General features: G+C 43.7%; 1 protein-coding gene across 1 annotated transcript in view; it reads right to left on the bottom strand.

Annotated features, from left to right (window-relative positions):
• Positions 1-17792: 17792 nt before the first annotated feature.
• Positions 17793-18311, bottom strand: part of LOC119288038 — a 68410-nt gene continuing 67891 nt past the window's right edge. Inside the window, exon 4 of the mRNA XM_037567651.1 lies at positions 17793-18222. Coding sequence (XP_037423548.1) covers positions 17989-18222 — 234 coding nt within the window. The 3' untranslated portion in view covers positions 17793-17988. The remainder of the gene's footprint in view (positions 18223-18311) is intronic.

Below are 18311 nucleotides of genomic sequence, written 5' to 3'. Positions count from 1 at the left end.
CTTGTCCTATTCGGACTAGGGGGAAGGGGGCGTGTGGCCTGCCCTGGCCGGCCCTCCTCTTCTCCCTCATGGCCCATGTAGGCCCATTAACCCCCGGGGGGGGGGGGTTCCGGTAACCCCCCGGTACTCCGGAAAAATCCCGATTTCTCCCGGAACGATTCCGTTATCCAAATATGGGCTTCCAATATATCAATCTTTATGTCTCGACCATTTCGAGGCTCCTCATCATGTCCGTGATCACATCCGGGACTCCTAATAACCTTCGGTACATCAAAACATATAAACTCATAATAAAACTGTCATCGTAACTTTAAGCGTGCGGACCCTACGGGTTCGAGAACTATGTAGACATGACCTATAACTATTTCCGGTCAATAACCAATAGCGGAACCTGGATGCTCATATTGGCTCCTACATATTCTACGAAGATCTTTATTGGTCAAATAGCATAACAACATACGTTGTTCCCTTAGTCATCGGTATGTTACTTGCCCGAGATTCGATCGTCGGTATCCAATACCTAGTTCAATCTCATTACCGGCAAGCCTCTTTACTCGTTACGTAATGCATCATTCCGTAACTAACTCATTATCTACATTGCTTGCAAGGCTTATAGTGTTGGAAATATGCCCTAGAGGCAATAATAAAAGTATTATTATTATATTTCCTTGTTCATGATAATTGTCTTTTATTCATGCTATAACTGTATTATCCGGAAATCGTAATACACGTGTGAATACATAGACCACAATATGTCCCTAGTGAGCCTCTAGTTGACTAGCTCGTTGTGATCAACAGATAGTCATGGTTTCCTGGCTATGGACATTGGATGTCGTTGATAACGGGATCACATCATTAGGAGAATGATGTGATGGACAAGACCCAATCCTAAGCCTAGCACAAAGATCGTGTAGTTCGTTTGCTAGAGCTTTGCCAATGTCAAGTATCTCTTCCTTTGACCATGAGAGCGTGTAACTCCTGGATACCGTAGGAGTGCTTTGGGTGTATCAAACGTCACAACGTAATTGGGTGACTATAAAGGTGCACTACAGGTATCTCCGAAAGTATCTATTGTTTTATGCGGATCGAGACTGGGATTTGTCACTCCGTGTAAGCGGAGAGGTATCTCTGGGCCCACTCGGTAGGACATCATCATATGTGCAATGTGACCAAGGAGTTGATCACGGGATGATGTGTTACGGAACGAGTAAAGTGACTTGCCGGTAACGAGATTGAACAAGGTATTGGATACCGACGATCGAATCTCGGGCAAGTAACATACCGATAGACAAAGGGAATTGAATACGGGATTGATTGAGTCCTTGACATCGTGGTTCATCCGATGAGATCATCGTGGAACATGTGGGAGCCAACATGGGTATCCAGATCCCGCTGTTGGTTATTGACTGGAGAACGTCTCGGTCATGTCTGCATGTCTCCCGAACCCGTAGGGTCTACACACTTAAGGTTCGATGACGCTAGGGTTATAAAGGAAGCTTGTATGTGGTTACCGAATGTTGTTCGGAGTCCCGGATGAGATCCCGGACGTCACGAGGAGTTCCGGAATGGTCCGGAGGTAAAGATTTATATATAGGAAGTCCTGTTTCGGCCATTGGGACAAGTTTCGGGGTCATCGGTATTGTACCGGGACCACCGGAAGGGTCCCGGGGGCCCACCGGGTGGGGCCACCTGCCCCGGGGGGCCACATGGGCTGTAGGGGGTGCGCCTTGGCCTACATGGGCCAAGGGCACCAGCCCCAAGAGGCCCATGCGCCTAGGGAACCCTAGAGGGAAGAGTCCTCAAGGGGGAAGGCACCTCCGAGGTGCCTTGGGGAGGATGGACTCCTCCCCCCCCCCTCTTGGCCGCCGCACCAGATGCCATCTGGAGGCTGGCCGCCGCCCCTTGGGGTGGGAAACCCTAAAGGGGGCGCAGCCCTCCCCTTCCCCTATATATATGAGGCATAGGGGCTGCCCATAACACGCGATTTGATCTCTCGTTGGTGCAGCCCTGCCCCTCTCCCTCCTCCTCCTCTCCCATGGTGCTTGGCGAAGCCCTGCTGGATTGCCACGCTCCTCCACCACCACCACGCCGTTGTGCTGCTGTTGGATGGAGTCTTCCTCAACCTCTCCCTCTCTCCTTGCTGGATCAAGGCGTGGGAGACGTCACCGGGCTGTACGTGTGTTGAACGCGGAGGTGCCGTCCGTTCGGCACTTGATCATCGGTGATCTGAATCACGACGAGTACGACTCCATCAACCCCGTTCACTTGAACGCTTCCGCTTAGCGATCTACAAGGGTATGTAGATGCACTCTCCTTCTACTCGTTGCTGGTCTCTCCATAGATAGATCTTGGTGACGCGTAGGAAAATTTTGAATTTCTGCTACGTTCCCCAACAGTGGCATCATGAGCTAGGTCTATTGCGTAGATTCTTTGCAGGAGTAGAACACAAAGTAGTTGTGGGCGTTGATTTTGTTCAATATGCTTACCGTTACTAGTCCAATCTTGTTTCGACGGTATTGTGGGATGAAGCGGCCCGGACCGACCTTACACGTACTCTTACGTGAGACATGTTCCACCGATTGACATGCACTTGGTGCATAAGGTGGCTAGCGGGTGCCAGTCTCTCCCACTTTAGTCGGAACGGATTCGATGAAAAGGGTCCTTATGAAGGGTAAATAGCAATTGGCATATCACGTTGTGGTCTTGCGTAGGTAAGAAACGTTCTTGCTAGAAACCCATAGCAGCCACGTAAAACATGCAACAACAATTAGAGGACGTCTAACTTGTTTTTGCAGGGTATGCTTTGTGATGTGATATGGCCAACAAGAATGTGGTGAATAATATGTGATGTATGAGATTGATCATGTTCTTGTAATAGGATTCACGACTTGCATGTCGATGAGTATGACAACCGGCAGGAGCCATAGGAGTTGTCTTTATTTATTGTATGACCTGCGTGTCATTGAAGAACGCCATGTAAACTACTTTACTTTATTGCTAAACGCATTAGTCATAGAAGTAGAAGTAGTCGTTGGCGTGACAACTTCATGAAGACACGATGATGGAGATCATGATGATGGAGATCATGGTGTCATGCCGGTGACAAGATGATCATGGAGCCCCGAAGATGAAGATCAAAGGAGCTATATGATATTGGCCATATCATGTCACTACACTATTTGATTGCATGTGATGTTTATCATGTTTATGCATCTTGTTTACTTAGGACGACGGTAGTAAATAAGATGATCCCTTACAAAATTTCAAGAAGTGTTCTCCCGTAACTGTGCACCGTTGCTACAGTTCGTCGCTTCTAAGCACCACGTGATGATCGGGTGTGATGGATTCTTACGTTCACATACAACGGGTGTAAGACAGTTTTACATAGCAAAAACACTTAGGGTTAACTTGACGAGCCTAGCATGTGCAGACATGGCCTCGGAACACGGAGACCGAAAGGTCGAGCATGAGTCGTATAGTAGATACGATCAACATGAAGATGTTCACCGACGTTAACTAGTCCATCTCACGTGATGATCGGACACGGGCTAGTTGACTCGGATCATGTGATCACTTAGATGACCAGAGGGATGTCTATCTGAGTGGGAGTTCATAAGATGAACTTAATTATCCTGAACATAGTCAAAAGACCTTTTGCAAATTATGTCGTAGTTCACGCTATAGTTCTACTGTTTTAGTTATGTTCCTAGAGAAAATATAGTTGAAAGTTGAAAGTAGCAATTATGCAGACAGTAGAAAGCTTATGTCCTTAATGCACTGCTCAGTGTGCTGAACCCCAAACGTCGTTTGTGGATGTTTCGAACATCGAACATACACGTTTTGATAACTACATGATAGTTCAGTTAAATGGTTTAAGTAGAGGCACCAAAGACGTTTTCGAAACATCGCGGAACATATGAGATGTTTCGAGGGCTGAAATTGGGATTTCAGGCTCGTGCCCACGTCAAGAGGTATAAGACCTCCGACGATTTTCTTAGCCTGCAAACTAAGGGAGAAAAGCTCAATCGTTGAGCTTGTGCTCAGATTGTCTGAGCACAACAATCACTTGAATCGAGTGGGAGTTGATCCTCCAGATGAGATAGTGATGTTTCCCCAAAGTCATTGCCACCAAGCTGCTAGAGCTTCGTGATTAACTATAACATATCAGGGATAGATATGATGATCCTTGAAATATTCATGATGTTTGACACCGCGAAAGTAGAAATCAAGAAGGAGCATCAATTGTTGATGGTTGGTGAAACCACTAGTTTCAAGAAGGGCAAGGGAACAAAGGGATACTTCATGAAACGGCAATTCAGCTGCTGCTCTAGTGAAGAAACCCAAGGTTGAACCCAAACCCGAGACTAAGTGCTTCTGTAATAAGGGGAACAACCACTGGAGCAGCATTACCCTAGATACTTGATAGATGAGAAGGCTGGCAAGGTCGATAGAAGTATATTGGATATACATTATGTTAATGTGTACTTTACTAGTACTCCTAGTAGCACCAGGGTATTGGATACCGGTTCGGTTGCTAAGTGTTAGTAACTGAAATAAAAGCTACGGAATAAACGGAGACTAGCTAAAGGTGAGTTGACGATATATGTTGGAAGTGTTTCCAAGGTTGATATGATCAAGCATCGCACGCTCCCTCTACCACCGAGATTGGTGTTTGCGTTGAGCATAGATATGATTGGATTATGTCTATCGCAATATGGTTATTCATTTAAGGAGAATAATGGTTACTCTATTTTTGAATAATACCTTCAATGGTCTTGCACCTAAAGGAATGGTTTATTGAATCTCGGTCGTAGTGATACACATTTTCATGCCAAAAGATATAAGATAGTAATGATAGTACCACTTACTTGTGGCACTGCCATGTAAGTCATAATGGTATAAAACGCATGAAGAAGCTCCATGTTGATGGATCTTTGGACTCACTCGTTTTTGAAAAGTTTGAGACATGCGAACCATGTCTATTGGTGTATATGCATGAAGAAACTCCATGCAAATGGATCGTTCGGACTCACTTGATTTTGAATCACTTGAGATATGCAAATCATACCACATGGGCAAGATGACTGAAAAGCCTCATTTTCAGTAAGATGGAACAAGATAGCAACTTGTTGGAAGTAACACATTTTGATGTGTGCAGTCGAATGAGTGCTAAGGCATGCAGTGAATATCATCATGTTCTTACTTCACAGATGATTCGAGTAAATGTTGAGTATATTTACTTGATGAAACACAAGTCTGAATTATTGAATGGTTCAAGTAATTTCAGAGTGAAGTAGCAGATCATTGTGACAAGAGGATAAAATGTCTATGATATGATCATAGAGATGAATATCTGAGTTACGAGTTTTGGCACACAATTAAGACATTGTGGAAATTGTTTCGCAATTAATACCGCCTGGAACACCATAATGTGATGGTGTGTCCGAACATCATAGTTGCACCCTATTGGATATGGTGCGTACCATGATGTCTCTTATCGAATTACCACTATCGTTCATGGGTTAGGCATTAGAGACAACCACATTCACTTTAAATAGGGCACCACGTAATTCCGATGAGATGACACCGTATGAATTATGGTTTAGAGAAACCTAAGTTGTCGTTTCTTAAAAGTTTGGGGCTGCGACGCTTATATAAAAAAGTTTCAGGTTGATAAGCTCGAACCCAAAGCGGATAAAATGCATCTTCATAGGAAACCCAAAACAGTTGGGTATACCTCCTAATTCAGATCCGAAAGCAATATGGATTGTTTCTAGAATCGGGTCCTTTCTCGAGGAAAAGTTTCTCTCGAAAGAATTGAGTGGGAGGATGGTGGAGACTTGATGAGGTTATTGAACCGTCTCTTCAACTAGTGTGTGACAGGGCACAGGGAGTTGTTCCTGTGGCACCTACACCAATTGAAGTGGAAGCTTATGATATTGATCATGAAACTTCGGATCAAGTCACTCCCAAACCTCGTAGGATGACAAGGATGCGTACTACTTCAGAGTGGTACGTAATCCTGTCTTGAAGGTCATGTTGCTAGACAACAATGAACCTACGAGCTATGGAGAAGCGATGGTGGGCCCAGATTCCGATAAATGGCTTGAGGCCATAAAATCCGAGAGAGGATCCATGTATGAAAACAAAGTGTAGACTTTGGCAGAACAGCTCGATGGTCGTAAGGCTAATGAGTACAGATGGATTTCAAAAGGAAGACGGACAATGATGGTAAATGTCACCATTAAGAAAGCTCGACTTGTCGTTAAGATGTTTTCCGACAAGTTCAAGGAGTTGACTACGATGAGATTTTCTCACTCGTAGCGATGCTAAGAGTCTGTTGGAATTATATTAGCGATTACTGCATTATTTATGAAATCTTGCAGATAGGATGTCAAAACATTGTTTCCTCGACGATTTTAATGAGGAAAGGTTGTATGTGATACAACCGGAAGGTTTTGTCAATCCCGAAAGATGCTAATAAGTATGCAAAGCTCCAGCAATCCTTCTAAGGACTGGAGTGAGCATCTCGGAGTTGGAATGTATGCTTTGATGATGATCAAAAATTTTGGGTTTGTACAAAGTTTATGAGGAACTTGTATTTCCAAAGAAGTGAGTGGGAGCACTATAGAATTTCTGATGAGTATATGTTGTTGACATATTGTTGATCAGAAATGACGTAGAATTTCTGGAAAGCATATAGGGTTATTTTGAAAGTGTTTTTCAATGGAAAGCCTGGATTAAGCTACTTGAACATTGAGCATCAAGATCTATAAGGATAGATCAAAATGCTTAATAATACTTTCAAATGAGCACATACCTTGACATGATCTTGAAGGTGTTCAAGATGGACCAGTCAAAGAAGGAGTTCTTGCCTGAGTTGTAAGGTACGAAGTTAAGACTTAAAGCTCGACCACGGCAGAATAGAGAGAAAGGACGAAGGTCGTCCCCTATGCTTAAGACGTAGGCTCTTCAGTATGCTATGCTGTGTACCGCACCTGAAGTGTGCCTTGCCATGAGTCAGTCAAGGGGTACAAGAGTGATCCAAGAATGGATCACAGGACAGCGGTCAAAGTTATCCTTAGAAATTAGTGGACTAAGGAATTTTTCTCGATTATGGAGGTGGTAAAAGAGTTCGTCGTAAAGGGTTACGTCGATGCAAGCTTGACACCTATCCGAATAGCTCTGAGTAGAGATACCGGATACATATAATGGAGCAACAATTTAGAATAGCTCCAAGTAGAACAGTTATTTGGATTAGCTCCAAATAGAGCGTGGTAGCTACATCTAGGAGATGACATAGAGATTTGTAAAGCACACACGGATCTGAAAGGTTCGGACCCGTTGACTAAAACCTCTCTCACAAGCAACATGATCAAACCTAAAACTCTTGGGTATTAGTCACATGGCGATGTGACCTGTGAGTGTTAATCACATGGCGATGTGAACTAGATTATTGACTCTAGTGCAAGTGGGAGACTGTTGGAAATATGCCCTAGAGGCAATAATAGAAGTGTTATTATTATATTTCCTTGTTCATGATAATTGTCTTTTATTCATGCTATAACTGTATTATCCGGAAATCGTAATACACGTGTGAATACATAGACCACAATATGTCCCTAGTGAGCCTCTAGTTGACTAGCTCGTTGTGATCAACAGATAGTCATGGTTTCCTGGCTATGGACATTGGATGTCGTTGATAACGGGATCACATCATTAGGAGAATGATGTGATGGACAAGACCCAATCCTAAGCCTAGCACAAAGATCGTGTAGTTCGTTTGCTAGAGCTTTGCCAATGTCAAGTATCTCTTCCTTTGACCATGAGAGCGTGTAACTCCTGGATACCGTAGGAGTGCTTTGGGTGTATCAAACGTCACAACGTAATTGGGTGACTATAAAGGTGCACTACAGGTATCTCCGAAAGTATCTATTGTTTTATGCGGATCGAGACTGGGATTTGTCACTCCGTGTAAGCGGAGAGGTATCTCTGGGCCCACTCGGTAGGACATCATCATATGTGCAATGTGACCAAGGAGTTGATCACGGGATGATGTGTTACGGAACGAGTAAAGTGACTTGCCGGTAACGAGATTGAACAAGGTATTGGATACCGACGATCGAATCTCGGGCAAGTAACATACCGATAGACAAAGGGAATTGAATACGGGATTGATTGAGTCCTTGACATCGTGGTTCATCCGATGAGATCATCGTGGAACATGTGGGAGCCAACATGGGTATCCAGATCCCGCTGTTGGTTATTGACTGGAGAACGTCTCGGTCATGTCTGCATGTCTCCCGAACCCGTAGGGTCTACACACTTAAGGTTCGATGACGCTAGGGTTATAAAGGAAGCTTGTATGTGGTTACCGAATGTTGTTCGGAGTCCCGGATGAGATCCCGGACGTCACGAGGAGTTCCGGAATGGTCCGGAGGTAAAGATTTATATATAGGAAGTCCTGTTTCGGCCATTGGGACAAGTTTCGGGGTCATCGGTATTGTACCGGGACCACCGGAAGGGTCCCGGGGGCCCACCGGGTGGGGCCACCTGCCCCGGGGGGCCACATGGGCTGTAGGGGGTGCGCCTTGGCCTACATGGGCCAAGGGCACCAGCCCCAAGAGGCCCATGCGCCTAGGGAACCCTAGAGGGAAGAGTCCTCAAGGGGGAAGGCACCTCCGAGGTGCCTTGGGGAGGATGGACTCCTCCCCCCCCCTCTTGGCCGCCGCACCAGATGCCATCTGGAGGCTGGCCGCCGCCCCTTGGGGTGGGAAACCCTAAAGGGGGCGCAGCCCTCCCCTTCCCCTATATATATGAGGCATAGGGGCTGCCCATAACACGCGATTTGATCTCTCGTTGGTGCAGCCCTGCCCCTCTCCCTCCTCCTCCTCTCCCATGGTGCTTGGCGAAGCCCTGCTGGATTGCCACGCTCCTCCACCACCACCACGCCGTTGTGCTGCTGTTGGATGGAGTCTTCCTCAACCTCTCCCTCTCTCCTTGCTGGATCAAGGCGTGGGAGACGTCACCGGGCTGTACGTGTGTTGAACGCGGAGGTGCCGTCCGTTCGGCACTTGATCATCGGTGATCTGAATCACGACGAGTACGACTCCATCAACCCCGTTCACTTGAACGCTTCCGCTTAGCGATCTACAAGGGTATGTAGATGCACTCTCCTTCTACTCGTTGCTGGTCTCTCCATAGATAGATCTTGGTGACACGTAGGAAAATTTTGAATTTCTACTACGTTCCCCAACATATAGTGATGTGCATTACCGAGAGGGCCCAGAGATACCTCTCCGACAATCGGAGTGACAAATCCTAATCTTGAAATACGCCAACCGAACATGTACCTTCAGAGACACCTGTAGAGCTCCTTTATAATCACCCAGTTACGTTGTGACGTTTGGTAGCACACAAAGTGTTCCTCCGGTAAACGGGAGTTGCATAATCTCATAGTCATAGGAACATGTATAAGTCATGAAGAAAGCAATAGCAACATACTAAATGATCAAGTGCTAAGCTAACGGAATGGGTCATGTCAATCACATCATTCTCCTAATGATGTGATCCCGTTAATAAAATGACAACTCATTTGTCCATGGCTAGGAAACATAACCATCTTTGATAAACGATCTAGTCAAGTAGAGGCATACTAGTGGCACTATGTTTGTCTATGTATTCACACATGTATTATGCTTCCAGTTAATACAATTCTAGCATGAATAATAAACATTTATCATGATATAAGGAAATAAATAATAACTTTATTATTGCCTCTAGGGCATATTTCCTTCAGTCTCCCACTTGCACTAGAGTCAAAAATCTAGTTCACATCATCATGTGATTCAACACCAATATTCACATATGTATGTGATTAACACCCATAGTTCACATCGTCATGTGATCAACACCCAAAGGGTTTACTAGAGTCAATAATCTAGCTCACATCGCTATGTGATTAACACCCAAAAGAGTACTAAGGTATGATCATGTTTTGCTCGTGAGAGGAGTTTAGTCAATGGGTCTGTCACATTCAGAGTCGTATGTATTTTGCAAATATTCTATGTCTTCAATGCTCTGCACGGAGCTACTCTAGCTAATTGCTCCCACTTTCAATATGTATCCAGATTGAGACTTAGAGTCATCTGGATCAGTGTAAAAGTTTGTATCGATGTAACTTTTATGACAAACTCTTTTATCACCTCCATAATCGAGAAACATCTCCTTAGTCCCCACTAAGGATATTCTTGACCGCTGTCCAGTGATCTACTATTAGATCAAAATTGTATTCCTTTGCCAAACTCAGAGCAAGGTATACAATAGGTCTTGTATACAACATAACATACTTTATAGAACCTATGACTGAGGCATAGGGAATGACTTATCATTCTCTTTTTCTATTTTCTGCTTATGGTCGGGTTTTGAGTCTTACTCAACTTCACACCTTGCAACATAGACAAGAACTCCTTCTTTGACTGTTCTATTTTGAACTACTTCAAAATCTTATCAAGGTATGTACTTATTGAAAAATCTTATCAAGTGTCTTGATCTATCTTATAGATCCTGATGCTCAATGTGTAAGCAGCTTCACCGGGGTCTTTCATTGAAAAACTTTTATTAAAGTATCCTTTTATGCTATCCAAAAATTCTATATCATTTCCAATTAACAATATGTCTTGCACATATAATATTAGAAATGCTACAGAGCTCCCACTTACTTTCTTGTATATACAAGCCTTTCCAAAAGTCTTATAAAACCATATGCTTTGATCAACTCATCAAATAATATATTCCAACTCCGAGATGCTTGCACCAGTCCATTGATGGATCGCTAGAGCTTGCACACTTTGTTAGCACCTTTAGGATTGACAAAACCTTCTGGTTGCATCATATACAACTATTCTTTAATAAATCTATTAAGGAATGCAGTTTTGACATCCATTTGCCAGATTTCATAAAATGTGGCAATTGCTAACATGATTCAGACAGACTTAAGGATCGTTACGAGTGAGAAAATCTCATCGTATTCAACACCTTGAACTTGTCAAAAAACCTTTCGCGACAAGTCGAGCTTTGTAGATAGTAACCCTACTATCAACGTCCGTCTTCCTCTTGAAGATCCATTTATTTTCTATGGCTTGCCGATCATCGGCAAGTCCACCAAAGTCCATACTTTGTTCTCATACATGGATCCCATCTCAGATTTCATGGCCTCAAACCATTTCGCGGAATCCGGGCTCATCATCGCTTCCTCATAGTTCGTAGGTTCATCATGGTCTAGTAACTTGACTTCCAGAATAGGATTACTGTACCACTCTGGTGCGGATCTTACTCTGGAACACCTACAAGGTTCGGTAGCAACTTGATCTGAAGTTTCATGATCATCATCATTAACTTCCTCACTAATTGGTGTAGGAATCACTGGAACTGATTTCTGTGATGAAATTCTTTCCAATAAGGGAGAAGGTACACTTACCTTATCAAGCTCTAGTTTCCTCCCACTCACTTCTTTCGAGAGAAACTCCTTCTCTAGAAAGGATCCATTCTTAGCAACAAAGACTTTTGCCTTCGGATCTGTGGTAGAAGGTGTACCCAAAAATTTCCTTTGGGTATTCTATGAAGACGCACTTCTCCGATTTGGGTTCGAGCTTATCAGGTTGAAACTTTTTCACATAAGCATCGCAGCCCCAAACTTGAAGAAACGACAACTTTGGTTTCTTGCCAAACCATAGTTCATAAGGCGTCGTCTCAACGGATTTCGATAGTGCCCTATTTAAAGTGAATGCAACTGTCTTTAATGCATAACCCCAAAACGAAAGTGGTAAACTGATAAGAGATATCATAGATTGCACAATATCCAATAAAGTGCGGTTACGACTTTCGGACACACCATAACGCTATAGTGTTCTAGGTGGTGTGAACTGTGAAACTATTCCACATTGTTTTAATTGAAAACCAAACTCATAACTCAAATATTTGTCTCCGCGATCAAATCGCAGAAACTTTATTTTCTTGTTACGATGATTCTCAAATTCACTCTGAAATTCTTTGAACTTTTCAAATGTTTCAGACTTGTGCTTCATTAAGTAGATATACTCATATTTGCTCAAATCATCTTGTGAAGGTCAGAAAATAACGATAGCCGCCATGAGCATCAATACTCATTGGACTGCATACATCGGTATGTATTCTATCCAACAAATCAGTAGCTCGTTCCTTTGTTCCGAAGAACGGAGTTTTAGTCATCTTGCCCAAAAGGCACGGTTCGCAAGCATCAAATGATTCATAATCAAGTGATTCCAAAAACCCATCAGCATGGAGTTTCTTCATGCGTTACACCGATATGACCCAAACGGCAGTGCCTCAAATAAGTTGCACTATCATTACCAACTTTGCGTCTTTTGGCATCAATATTATGAATGTGTGTATCACTACAATCGAGATCCAACAAACTATTTTCATTGGGTGTATGACCATTGAAGGTTTTATTCATGTAAACAGAACAACAATTATTCTCTGACTTTAAATGAATAACTGTATTGCAATAAACATGATCAAATCATATTCATGCTCAACGCAAACGACAAATAACATTTATTTAGGTTTAACACTAATCCCGAAAGTATAGGGAGTGTGCGATGATGATCATATCAATCTTGGAACCACTTCCAACACACATCGTCACTTCACCCTCAACTAGTTTTTGTTTATTCTGTAACTCCTGTTTCGAGTTACTAATTTTTAGCAACCGAACAAGTATCAAATACTTAGGGGCTACCATAAACACTAGTAAGGTACACATCAATAACCTGTATATCAAATATACCCTTGTTCACTTTGCCATCCTTCTTATCCTCCAAATATTCGGGGCATTTCCGCTTCCAGTGACCATTTCCTTTGCAGCGTAAGAACTCAGTTTCAGGCTTTGGTCTAGCTTTGGGCTTCTTCGCGGGAGTGACAACTTGCTTGTCATTCTACTTGAAGTTCCCGTTCTTTCCCTTTGCCCTTTTCTTGAAACTAGTGATCTTGTCAATCATCAACACTTGATGCTCTTTTTTGATTTCTACCTTCGTCGATTTCAACATCACGAAGAGCTAGGGAATCGTTTTCGTCATCCCTTGCATACTATAGTTCATCACAAAGTTCTACTAACTTGGTGATGGTGACTAGAGAAATCTGCCAATCACTATCTTATCTGGAATATTAACTCTCACTTGATTCAAGCGATTGTAGTACTCAGACAATCTAAGTACTTGCTCACTAGTTGAGCAATTCTCCTCCATCTTTTAGGCGAAGTATTTGTCAAAGGTCTCATACCTCTTGACACAGGCATGAGTTTGAAATACCAATTTCATCTCATGGAACATCTCATATGTTCCGTGACGTTTCAAAAACATTTTTGTAGTCCCGGTTCTAAGCCATAAAGCATGGTGCACAAAACTATCAAGTAGTCATCATATTGAGCTAGCCAAACGTTCATAATGTCTGCATCTGCTCCTGCAATAGGTTTGTCACCTAGCGGTGCATCTCGGACATAATTCTTCTGTGCAGCAAGGAGGATAAACCTCATATCACGGACCCAGTCCGCATCATTGCTACTAACATTTTTCAACTTGGTTTCTCTAGGAACACATATAGAAACACAGGGAAGCAAAAACATAGGGAAGCAACAACGCGAGCTATTGATCTACAACATAATTTGCAAAATACTACCAGGACTAAGTTCATGATAAATTAAAGTTCAATTAATCATATTACTTAAGAACTCCCACTTAGACAGACATCTCTCTAGTCATCTAAGTGATCACGTGATCCAAATCAACTAAACCATGTCCGATCATCACGTGAGATGGAGTAGTTTTCAATGGTGAACATCACTATGTTGATCATATCTACTATATGGTTCACGCTCGACCTTTCGGTCTCTGTGTTCCGAGGCCATGTCTGTATAAGCTAGGCTCGTCAAGTATATCCTGAGTATTTCACGTGTGCAACTGTTTTGCACCCGTTGTATTTGAACGTAGAGCTTATCACACCCGATCATCACGTGGTGTCTCAGCACGAAGAACTTTCACAACAGTGCATACTCAGGGAGAACACTTCTTGATAATTTAGTGAGAGATCATCTTAAAATGCTACCGTCAATCAAAGCAAGATAAGATGCATAAAGGATAAACATCACATGCAATCAATATAAGTGATATGATATGACCATCATCATCTTGTGCTTGTGATCTCCATCTCCGAAGCACCATCGTGATCACCATCGTCACCGGCGCGACACCTTGATCTTCATCGTAGCATCGTTGTCGTTACGCCATCTATTGCTTCTAAGACTATCGCTACCGCTTAGTGATAAAGTAAAGCAATTACAGGGCGTTTGCATTTCATACAATAAAGAGACAACCATATGGCTCCTGCCAGTTGCCGATAACTTCGGTTACAAAACATGATCATCTCATACAATAAAATATAGCATCACGTCTTGACCATATCACATCACAACATGCCCTGCAAAAACAAGTTAGACATCCTCTACTTTGTTGTTGCAAATTTTACGTGGCTGCTACGGGCTGAGCAAGAACCGTTCTTACCTACACATCGAAACCACAATGATAGTTCGTCAAGTTAGTGCTGTTTTATCCTTCGCAAGGACCGGGCGTAGCCACACTCGGTTCAACTAAAATTGGAGAAACAGAAACCCGCTAGTCACCTGTGTGCGAAGCATGGCGGTAAAACCAGTCTCGCGTAAGCGTACGCGTAATGTCGGTCCGGGCCGCTTCATCCAACAATACCGCTGAACCAAAGTATGACATGCTGGTAAGAAGTATGACTTGTATCGCCCACAACTCACTTGTGTTCTACTCGTGCAAATAACATCAACGCATAAAACCTGGCTCTGATACCACTGTTGGGGAACGTAGTAATTTCAAAAAAATCCTACGCACACGCAAGATCATGGTGATGTATAGCAATGAGAGGGGAGAGTGTGTCCACGTACCCTCGTAGACCGTAAGCGGAAGCGTTATGACAACGCAGTTGATGTAGTCGTACGTCTTCATGATCCGACCGATCCAAGCACCGAACGTACGGCACCTCCGAGTTCAGCACACGTTCAGCTCGATGACGATCCCCGGACTCCGATCCAGTAGGGTATCGGGGATGAGTTCCGTCAGCATGACAGCGTGGTGACGATGATGATGTTCTACCGACGCAGGACTTCACCTAAACACTGCAACGATATGACCGAGGTGGAATATTGTGTAGGGGGGCACCGCACATAGCTAAGGAACGATCACAAAGATCAACTGGTGTCTAGAGGTGCCCCCCCTGCCCCCGTATATAAAGGAGGGAGGGGGGAGGTGCGGCCGGCCCCTAGGGGTGCGCCTGGAAGAGTCCTACTCCCACCGGGAGTAGGACTCCCCCCTCTTGCCTTGGTGGAGAAGGAAAGGGGGAGGGGAAAGAGGAAAGGGGGGGCGCTTCCCCCCCCCCTCCTTGTCCTATTCGGACTAGGGGGGAAGGGGGCGCGCGGCCTGCCCTGGCCGTCCCTCCTCTTCTCCCTCATGGCCCATGTAGGCCCATTAACCCCGGGGGGGGGGAGGGCTCCGGTAACCCCTCGGTACTCCGGAAAAATCCCGATATCTCCCGGAACGATTCCGTTATCCAAATATAGGCTTCCAATATATCAATCTTTATGTCTCGACCATTTCGAGGCTCCTCGTCGTGTCCGTGATCACATCCGGGACTCCGAATAACCTTCGGTACATCAAAACATATAAACTCATAATAAAACTGTCATCGTAACTTTAAGCGTGCGGACCCTACGGGTTCGAGAACTATGTAGACATGACCTAGAACTGTTTCCGGTCAATAACCAATAGCGGAACCTGGATGCTCATATTGGCTCCTACATATTCCACGAAGATCTTTATCGGTCAAACCGCATAACAACATACGTTGTTCCCTTTGTCATCGGTATGTTACTTGCCCGAGATTAGATCGTCGGTATCCAATACCTAGTTCAATCTCATTACTGGCAAGTCTCTTTACTCGTTACGTAATGCATCATTCCGTAACTAACTCATTAACTACATTGCTTGCAAGGCTTATAGTGATGTGCATTACCGAGATGGCCCAGAGATACCTCTCCGACAATCGGAGTGACAAATCCTAATCTCGAAATACGCCAACCCAACATATATCATCGGAGACACCTCTAGAGCTCCTTTATAATCACCCAGTTACGTTGTGAGTTTGGTAGCACACAAAGTGTTCCTCCGGTAAACGGGGGTTGCATAATCTCATAGTCATAGGAACATGTATAAGTCATGAAGAAAGCAATAGCAACATACTAAACGATCAAGTGCTAAGCTAACGGAATGGGTCATGTCAATCACATCATTCTCCTAAAGATGTGATCCCGTTAATCAAATGACAACTCATTTGTCCATGGCTAGGAAACATAACCATCTTTGATAAACGAGCTAGTCAAGTAGAGGCATACTAGTGACACTATGTTTGTCTATGTATTCACACATGTATTATGTTTCCAGTTAATACAATTCTAGCATGAATAATAAACATTTATCATGATATAAGGAAATAAATAATAACTTTATTATTGCCTCTAGGGCATATTTCCTTCAATTTCCTGGTTGATGTTCTCCCTTTTGATGGTGGAGAGATCTGGATATGTTGCGTTCTGATGGTAAGAAAAAAAATTCATGAATTTCTTTTCCCAACTGGCGAGGGCAGCATGGAGGTCCTCCATGTGGTTGATCGTCGTGGCTCCGAGTACCAGATGTAATAGGGTTTGAACGGGCAGGGACGGCGGCACAAGGGAGGAGAGAGAGAGGAGGCGGCGCGCGAGAGAGCTTGAGAGCGAGGGGTCAGTGTCTTTCGACTTCTTTTTTTCTTAAAGATCAAACAATTACATGGCCCATATTATTTACAGTCCTAGGAGACTTAGCCCCTAAGCAACCTCGGATATCCTTATAGGATTTTGATTCTCCTTCTTAACAAAGCAAACTCAATCTCCTAACTCTTTCCTAATCTAACAAGACTCGATAAGACAGCTTCACGGCGGCGGCGGCGGCACTGATGGTGCGTATGACAACGGGCTTTGCCAAATTTATTAATAAAAAGAGAGAGAAAAGCTATATCATGATCAAGAGGTGTCATGTACATATTCTAAAATCATGTGAGGTTGTCACGTACTCACGTGAGGCTATATATCCACACTATGAGTTATGTGCTAAAATTTAATGCTATTAAAAATAATTCATATATGAGCTTTTTGAGTGTGCCAGACACGTTAATGCGCTACTATATCTCTTGTGGTACACAACGTGCATAGATGTAGCCATGTGGAAGAAGAGGAAGACGAAGCTGCCTGGAGTTATAGAGAGAAGCCCCGACCATAGCGCAGGAGACGCACAATGAGACACTTGGCGTGTCTGCATATTTTGGGCTAGTTCTATTACAGTGGGACACACACGATGCTGAATGTTGGAGCAGAAACCATGAGATGAGACTGGCGGGTATAGGCAACAGGGCGGTCGTGGTCCGCCGAAACTGTGCAAGACGGCGTAGCACTGTTGGCGCCACCATATACCTAATAAACAGCAACAGGGACGCTTGGGAAGACGCGGATCGGCGGATGCTATATGGATATGGAAATACATGAACGTGATTATTCATTCTACTTTACCATCGATACGATCTGTTTTATTCTGAAGAAAACAATCTCTGAAAAGTGAAAACATCGTTGAACATTGCGAAGGAAAAAAGAAAAAGAAAGATGTTACACGACCCATTTGATTATAAAAGATCACAATGCAGTAGGCATAGACAAGAGGGACACATCCTTGTTAGCTAGCCATCTTATTGCTACAACAGCGGAAACGGGAAGAAATCAAACACTCTGATGACTAAAAGGAACATGCAGGAAGCTGCAGGCTGCAACAGGGTCGAATGCTGAATGATTTAGATGGTGTAAACACCAATCGAAGTGACGAAAATGTTATCAGTGTTTGCGAAGAAGCCCACCACGGTCTCGTCCTCCGGCACGGTATAGCTGAAATGTGGAGCGCCGTTGTCACTTCCAAAAGGACCATACGTTTTGTGGGTGGTGACGATCTCAAATTTTGACAGCCAGCCCTCGCCTCCTCTCTGAGCCCCATTGATCTTCTTCACAAACTCTGATGGGCCAAACTTTATCTGTAGAACAGCACATAATTAGTTAAGAGGAATAAACGATGTATCATCAAGTATTTATTAGTTACGTGGCAGAACAAAAGATATATATA

Source organism: Triticum dicoccoides, chromosome 4A (genome assembly GCF_002162155.2).
Source record: "Triticum dicoccoides isolate Atlit2015 ecotype Zavitan chromosome 4A, WEW_v2.0, whole genome shotgun sequence".
NCBI classification, from domain to species: Eukaryota; Viridiplantae; Streptophyta; class Magnoliopsida; order Poales; family Poaceae; genus Triticum; species Triticum dicoccoides.
The sequence above is the reverse complement of the archived record's forward strand: the minus strand, read 5'-3'. Positions and strand labels throughout refer to the sequence as shown.